Here is an 8526-nt window from a genome sequence, read left to right as displayed (position 1 = left end):
GATGTTAGCTCGTGAACTTATTTGATATCTTGAATAATTCTCAAATAGTTTAATGTTGTATATCTCGGTGTCTGAAAGAGCTGAGTATATGATGATGCAATTGTCCTTAAATTGGTTTTGAGGGATGGGCTGCACATTGGTTACGTGGTATTTTACGTATATGGTCGAAGTCAAACCTGAGGGCAGGCCTTTCATGGGGGGGGGAGTGACACAGTAATATGACAAAGCTTAGTAGTGGCACATTACGCTGAGGGAGACCATGGAAGTAGAACCCCTAGTTCCATGGGAAGACACATCACGAATCACGAAAAAATTCCAGGAAGTGGGTTTTTCCTCTGTGTCGGATTTTTTTTCATGTCCAATCGTTAGTTCCATGGCATATATTTGAACAGAAGGGGTTGACTTTAAATCACAAACTGAAATGGATGGGATTGATACATTCTGTCCCAGAATTTTTAAAAGCTAAGCAGTTAGGGCATTCAACTAACGATATCTATATTAATATTGGAAATGAAAGAATTTTGTTTGAGTCACTTTCAAAGACGGTTCTAAAGAGTAAACTTTTAGAAAATAGAATTGTGAAGCCAAACACTGAGGAAACCCTTGAGAAATGTTTAACTTTCACTGGCCTAAATTGGAAAAAGTTGTATGAGCTTAGTTTTAAAGTTTCCAATGAAAGTAAGTCAAGAGAATTCCAATTCAAGCTTTTACATAATATTCTTTATACAAATCAGCAACTTCATCATTATAATCCAGCAAAGTACCCAAAATTTCTTTGTGGGATTTGTCAAGAAGAACCAGAAACGTTGGAACACCTTTTTTTTTAATGTAAGGATACTAAGGCCCTGTGGGGCGAAGTTGTCAATGTAATGGGTAATTCGATAAGTTTGTCGTCATTTCCGTCTAAGCTATGTATGATTCTTGGTGACCCACAAGAAAGAATGATTATAAATTTTGTTTCTTTAGTTATTCGGAAATATATCTACTGGGTAAAATTAAAGGAACAGAAACCATCCTTTAGGGAATTCAATTTATTACTTTGTAACATATATAATATAGAACTATTTAATGCTAGGGCAAATGATAAAGTAAATTTCCATCAAATGAAGTGGCTACCTTTGCACCAATTTTGTGTAAATACGAACACGTCATTAGTTGAAGATTAGTTGCTGTTTTTTTTTGTTTTTTTCCACAAAATCAAACTCTTTGGATGCAAGTCAAATTTTCTCTAGCCTTTCTTAGTATTCTTTTCGTTCTGTTTTTCGTTGTGTGCTGTATACGTCTTTGTTTTGTACGTAAATTAAAAAAAAAACAAAAAAAAAACAAAAAAACAAAAAAAACCCTCAACGAAGAAGAGGAATCACAACTTGAAAGTAATCACCTTCTATGGGTAAATAAAGAGAAAAACATATCTCACAAATCTGACCTTGAGGTATATACGCCATTTACATTCTTTGCGTATTATTCTGTATCTCGACTTTAGTCCTGGTTACAAACTTTTGTCAGTAAGTATCGGGAATGAAATATAAACTGAACTTGAATATAACCTGAGCGTGAGTCAAATTTAGGAAATCAGAACGTTTTAGAAAACGCTTTTATCCTCTTTTCCTTCAGGGGAAAACATTTTTCGGGAGGTTTTAAGTCCATTAATGTCGCAAAGAGTTAAAGAGATCAAAGCTCTGCGAAGAAATTGCCCGATATCAATTCTTCCGTTGAACAGTCAATATGCTCTGTTTTGGTGATTCTCGACTTCCTTTTGTCAAAAGAGAGTTCGCAGCGTCACTCTGGTTTGTCGTGGTAGCTTTTCACATGAGTGAAATACCAAGGCAACATCATTGGTACTCTGTACTGTAAATGCTATGGGTAATATTTAATATAAATATGAATATGAATAAATTTAGTATGCATTATGTATTTCATTATTTCTTTGAAATATTAAATGTGATATTTATATATATGAGAGAATGTTTAGGTGAGAGTGTTTATCGCATGAAAGGCCATAGGCCCCCAAAACATACAAAATTTGTTTGATTAAAACATTATTGAAGACACTGTTAAAGTACATCTGTCAAGAAAGAAGAGGAAATGAGAAATACTTTATATATATCATTGCATACTAAACGAAAGTGGCTGAATGATTTAACTGTGTTACAATGTTGGTGCGTAAAAGGTCAGTAAACTAGTCATTTGATGAGTTGATATTATGCCATGCTAGTAAAAGATCTCCCCTAAGATTGTGATACGGAGGACACTTAGTTAAAAGATGAAACTCAGTTTTAACATATTATTTTGTAAAAAGCAAAAACTACAGAAGTTTTCGTTCTCAGGGATTTTTTTCCTCTATAATAATAATAATAATAATAATAATAATAATAATAATAATCTATATTTATACTGGATAGTTCTTTAAGCATTTAAACACTTGTCTCCCAAGAAGTCCAGTGAGGGCCATCCCTGACGGTCAATATCTATATACTACAGTTCTGAAAGTGTAATCCACGAATTACACTACCAAACTAGAGTGACTATAGAGTTTTAGTTAGGTGGCAAGATGTGTTTTGCATCGCACGGGGCGTTTTATGTTACGATAGAGTCGGAAATACACCATAGAGAATGGAGGGAAGGCTTCTTCACCGTCTGTGATACATTACACAAACAACACCGATAGCACGCACACACGTACATTTTTTATTTGATCTCACTGTAAGCACAGATAAATATTTTTTGTGGATAAATCTTCCTTGTTTCGTAAAAGTACATCAGATCTTAATCAGATTTAAGTAAAGTCTGCTTACCTTGATAAACAGCGGTCAATGTTTGGCACAATGCCATTATCAGGCATACAATTACAAACAGATTCATCGCTCGGACTGATAGAAACATTATAAACGAAACTTGAAGTTGAACTGAAACCAAGGGTAATAAACTGACAGTCATCACGAGAAACATATGACGTTGTGGCCGCTCATTTTACAAAGAGGAAGTCGCGAAGGTATGTCTTCTGGATATATATTTCGGTATTTCAAAGAAGAAATTTATAATAGTTTTTTTTCGTCACATAGCCTTGATTCTTCCATTGCTTGTGACATAAATGGATAAAAAAATCAGAAAAATATATCTTCTCGCTGGGAAAACTTTGTATGAACGATTAAGACAAATTTCACTTAAAAAAATTGAATTAAGAAGATTTAGCAGTAGAATTTCATTTAAAAACATTATTATTTATAGCATTACGATAGGCTTTTTGTACATTCATTTGTGTCAGTTTAATAATACAGGGCAACCATTTAAATATATTAGCAATATCGAACACCTGAAGAATTCTAGAAAAAAACATATACAAATATGTTAAATACGAAAATGTTTCGAATGTATGTGAAAAATAGTGTCGTTGAGCCCTTATCTAAGCGTGCTTTTTACTATAATACTCCTTCCCCAACTTAATATTCAATGAGATGTTACATTTAGATATTTGATTTAACCAAGCTGTTATCAACTTAAGGCGTGTGTTGTTGTTGTTGTTGTTGTTGTTGTTGTTGTTGTTGTTGTTGTTGTTGTCGTCGTCGTCGTTGTTGTTGTTGTTGTTGTGGTGGTGGTGGTGGTGGTTGCTATTGAACCATATGTGTGCTTTTAGTATGTACACGGCATACGCAGAGCTAGAGAGTAAGATTGCCCTACGGTTCCATTTAACCTCTACGTGTAACATCTGGATCACTATTCTCACTTTCTCGTCTGTTTGAACATGATATCGTGGACGAATAATACTAAAAGAGGTCTAGAGATTGGATTAAAGTGACACAGCTGAGTTTACACGTTATGAGTGTAATCTTTTCTAAATATTGAAAATGTACTCGTAGAATTCTACTACCTGAACTAAACACTCGCACATCAAGAACGATATGATAAAAACAACCCACACATGATCAGAAAATATAATGAAAAATCTACCCCACCTTTTCTAAAATTGAACATAATCGAAACCACACAGTGTTTTTAGGCCTCAGTTTGCCATCCATATGGCCACTTTAATGTCGCAAACAGTTAAAGAAATCAAAGCTCTGTGAAGAAATTGCCCTGTATCAATTCCTCCATTGACGTGCCGACGACACAATCAATATGTTCGATTTTGGTGCTTCACGACTTTCCTTGTCGAACGAGTGATCACAGCTCAAGCTAGCTGTTTTTAATGTTGCCGTGCCAGTCAGTTTATTTCACTTCTAGAGAAGTATTTGTCAGATACAGTTTAGTATGTCTTAAAATATTTGTATTAGTTTGCATTTACAGATGAAACTGTTGTCAACCTTATGTTAGATTCTGGTAATGTGGCAAACCCTGACCGCCACTGATCCAAGGTAAGAAGATTTGACTCTAGATTGAAGCTTGAAGCTTGAAGGAATATATTAACCATGTTAATTTTTTTCAACAATTCTAACATAAGTTTATATGCAATAAAGATAATTAAATATGCCCAATCCTGGAAAACGTAATATTTGCCAATAAAATGTGATTCTTTACCATCCTGCCATCGTTAACAGCATTCATATATTTCAAAGTATATACATATATGTATACTTCAAAGATTAGCCGCAAAATGAAAGCTACGAAAGCGTATAAAGTGCTGATAGATTCTGATACTAACCTTCACTTAAACTCAGCCAGACAATGGGTCAATTCGAAGGATTGAATAAAACCAACCTCAAAACATCGAATCGATGCATTATTTTAACAACCAGCGTCTAGTACAGTTTTAGCATATAATGTAGGACATCTGTTTTAGTATTGCACGTATGTATGTATGTATGTATGTATGTATGTATGTATGTATGTATGTCTGTCTGTCTGTCTGCCTGTCCCCCTCTCTCCCCCTCCCTCCCTCTCTCTCTCTCTCTCTCTCTCTCTCTCTCTCTCTCTCTCTCTCTCTCTCTCTCTCTCTCTCTCTCTCTCTCTCTCTCTCTCTCTCTCTCTGCTGTTAGTCGGTGGATTTATATTTCCACAAATCAATTAACTGACTGCCAAAGGACAAAGGTTGAATCATTGATTATTTAGATTCTTTTTACTCCCTTTGAAATTACAATATCGAAGTACTATAGTCTACTTAAAAATATATCACTCTATTCTGCCGTCGCCCTTAATACAATGAAAAATCACGTGACTTGCAAAAGAGAATGTGCATAACAGTGTTTTAGAGGTTACCATGGTGATATCAACCTCATATTAAAGCATTCCAGTGTATAAATAACCAATATTCCACACATCGATGTATCCCATAATTTATAAGAATTACAAATTGAAAAATTGATTTGATAACACATTCATATATATACATGTACATAATGAAATCAAACACTGCGTACAAAACACCAACCACATATCTATAAGGGCTTCCTACTTGAAAAATCTATGTGAAACATAACTCAAATACATTGCAAATGATTAATAAATGTGTAAAATGTTATACGTTTGTTATTTTACGTATAATGCCAAACTGTTTGCACATATTTTGATTTTTTGCAATGTATTGAGTTACAAACACAGACTTGGTATACATATTGGTTTTTCAAGTAGGAAGCCATGATAAAATTGTTTTATAAATTGGAAATCCAAAAAACATAGCTCTAATCCTCACCATAAGAAGTGCAAATAGAAAATATACATCTTCGACCACTTCGCCATATAACAATTACAAGGCAATTTTAATGTTCTTAAAGTCTACAATATCTGACATTACGGATATATCCTTATCACGAAGGTCACTTTCATTACCGATTTTCATATATCCAAAAGCTCGAAATACCTCGTCTGAACAGATGTCTTGTACTAGCAGTGTTCGATTATACGGTAATTTATATCTCCACGCCTCGCCATTTCCACGTTTGGGGTCAACGTCGATAAACATCCTTTTAACATCGGCGTGCATGGGTAGACCAATAAAGTCATATAGTTTGGGTACAATGTCTTCTGGCCTGTCAGCCAAATCTTCGTACCTTACAATTATGAGATGTTCTTGAAGCCATGCTGGTCCTCTTAAGATACTTTTAATGTTTGCTTCCAACCATTGACAGTAGTACTGTGTGAATAATTTAAATGTAGTTATGGCAGGCATCCTCGTTGTTGTATTTTCTGTATAACATAGATGTTCAAACACTTCTCGCGATGATACCATGCCACGTGGATCTCGAACAAGGTGAATTACCTTCATGTTTCCCCCCTCTATCAAATCATAGGCAACAGAAATGTCGTTCAGTCTGACCACCTTGGTGACAAAATTCGATTTTGACATGCAAAGGGCCGCCATTTCAGATGAACCTATCAGTAACTGACTACTCGAATGTGTTTGCTGTAAATGATCGAAGAATCCCTTGTGGTGTCTGAAATCGCACCGGAAGAAATCACGTATGTAATCTAACATGGGTCGTTGAATTTCAGCCATATAATCAGCGCTGTCATTGTGGAGGTTCAATGCACCAGACTTCATTAAGAAATGTCCTGGTTCATAGATGTAAAAAAAACTTGGATCATTTGAGAAATACTTCCCCAATATTGTTGAACCTGTACGCATTCTTGCGTTGATCAGTATACGTTGGCTAAATGAGTGATTGCTATCTTGTAACTGTCCTGGAGACGAATGGTTTGGTGTCAATGAAACGTGAGCATCAGTGTTGGGTTGCTGCTCCAGCAACCTTATATTATCTGATGAGTTGTCCAATTGTTTGAAATTATTCACGACAACAGACCCACCTTTTGGATCATTCCGACTATTACTCATTATTAAACTGTTTTCATGACGCCACGTCACCATGACAACAATTGTACACAATATATACGGTATGACTTTCCAAATAAACTTTGCCTTCAGAGTGTGCATGTTCCGTTCTCTTTTAGTTAACGTGCTGCTTAAAGAAAAAAAAGAAAACAATAAATTTGAAACGGCAAGGATAAGAAAATGTCACAAAATGTACGACGTCAAATGATTACCTTCATCGGGCATTGTTAGCATTCAAAAGTTTGTTTTATTAACACTACATTATAATGCAACTGATACTTACATGAATTTGACTGTGTTAGTTGTGAAGCCCGTTCACCATCAGAGTCAACCAGCCTACTTGGTGAGGTACATTATACTGTAATGATTCCAACCCTTAGGTCATGTAATTTGTACATTCAACAAGCCATACATCATAAGATTTATTTCAACTGTTCACGGTTTATATCCCTAATCATTTACAGTTTACAAAGTGGCGATATTATGATTATGTTAGTATATTGTAGCATAATCTATTGAAATATCTTGGAACAACAAGATGATTAATTGCCAAGCTGGTGTTTAAAAAATGCAAATCAGTAGTGGTAGATATTTGGTATTTTTTCATTGAACCACTTCATTTATGGAGCAGTCTACGTCTTCAATTACGTCACATCACACCCAAGGTATATTCAATTCAGGAAAGATATGATAAAAACGTACCGTTTTGCAAGGTCATTTTAAACATCCAACTTGGCTTCTTATTCACCACCTTTGAACATTACTGCATACTGACTTCAGGTGCTTATCACTGCTTTTGACTGATTTGTTGGCTGGTTACTCATTGCTTGCTTATTTGTCTGCTTGCTTGTTTGTTTGTTTGTTTGTTTGATTGTTTGTTTGTTTGGTTGGTTGGCTCGCTGTTTGGTTGATATGTTGGTTGGTTGGTTGACCGACCGAATGATTGATTAACTGACAGAATTCATAATGAGTTTGACTGTCTGTGTTGTTATCGTACGTTATGTACCAAAAAAGTTATTTCTGAAATAATACCAGTGTCAATGGAGCACGGCAACTACATAGACTCAGTATATTGTCTAAATTATACATGATGGCATAGATCAGGATTGCATCTATCCTTGACCAATATGTATCCTTAAGACATCCCTCTATCGATCACTACCAACATTAAGCCTTTTCGTAAAGTATTTTCTGAGTTACAATCAAAACTTACACATCCCATACCGTTTTTTGATTGTCAACTATCAGCATGATATTGCCTGGTTCAATCCGTCATTGAAAAATCCTTACGAAAATCCCTAAAAAATATTAAGTAAATTCACCAAAATGTTAAATATTTACTCAAATACTGCCGATTCGGCAATTAAGGGACGAGCTTGGGTGTTTCTCAATTCGCACCTTAGATTAGGCCTAAAAAATGTTTGGTTCCGGTTTCCCGACCCCCTAATTTTTCACTGCCGACCCATAACTTTTTTGTACGTATTCTAGAAAAAATAAAGTAAAATCGCGAAATTAAAATTGTGAAGTCTCGCGAGAAAGAGTAAATGTGGAAACTGACATCAACTTAAAAAGACAATATAAAAGTGTTCTTCCAATCTATAATCTGTACATCTGATGAGAAGAAGCCAATAACACAGAGACTATATGGAAAACAACGGAAAAAACATAACTACCTGAACTCATACATGAAAAAAAAATTAAAACTGAACGTAATCGGAACCACGCAATTTTTTGTAAGCCTTAGTAAAAGTAAACAAAATTAC

At 35.0% G+C, this 8526-nt stretch overlaps 1 protein-coding gene across 1 annotated transcript; it reads right to left on the bottom strand.

Annotated features, from left to right (window-relative positions):
• Positions 1–5680: 5680 nt before the first annotated feature.
• LOC144450613 (carbohydrate sulfotransferase 1-like) lies at positions 5681–6766 on the bottom strand. The gene has a single exon (XM_078141258.1). The coding sequence runs from the start codon at positions 6764–6766 to the stop codon at positions 5681–5683; it is 1086 nt and encodes a 361-aa protein (XP_077997384.1).
• Positions 6767–8526: the final 1760 nt, after the last annotated feature.

Source organism: Glandiceps talaboti, chromosome 20 (assembly GCF_964340395.1).
Source record: "Glandiceps talaboti chromosome 20, keGlaTala1.1, whole genome shotgun sequence".
Classification (NCBI taxonomy): Eukaryota; Metazoa; Hemichordata; class Enteropneusta; family Spengelidae; genus Glandiceps; species Glandiceps talaboti.
Note: the sequence above shows the minus strand (reverse complement) of the source record. Positions and strands in the feature narration are given on the sequence as shown.

Coding starts and splice junctions, on each gene's coding strand:
- LOC144450613 (XM_078141258.1), bottom strand. CDS start 6,766: ATGAGTAATAGTCGGAATGATCCAAAAGGTGGGTCTGTTGTCGTGAAT.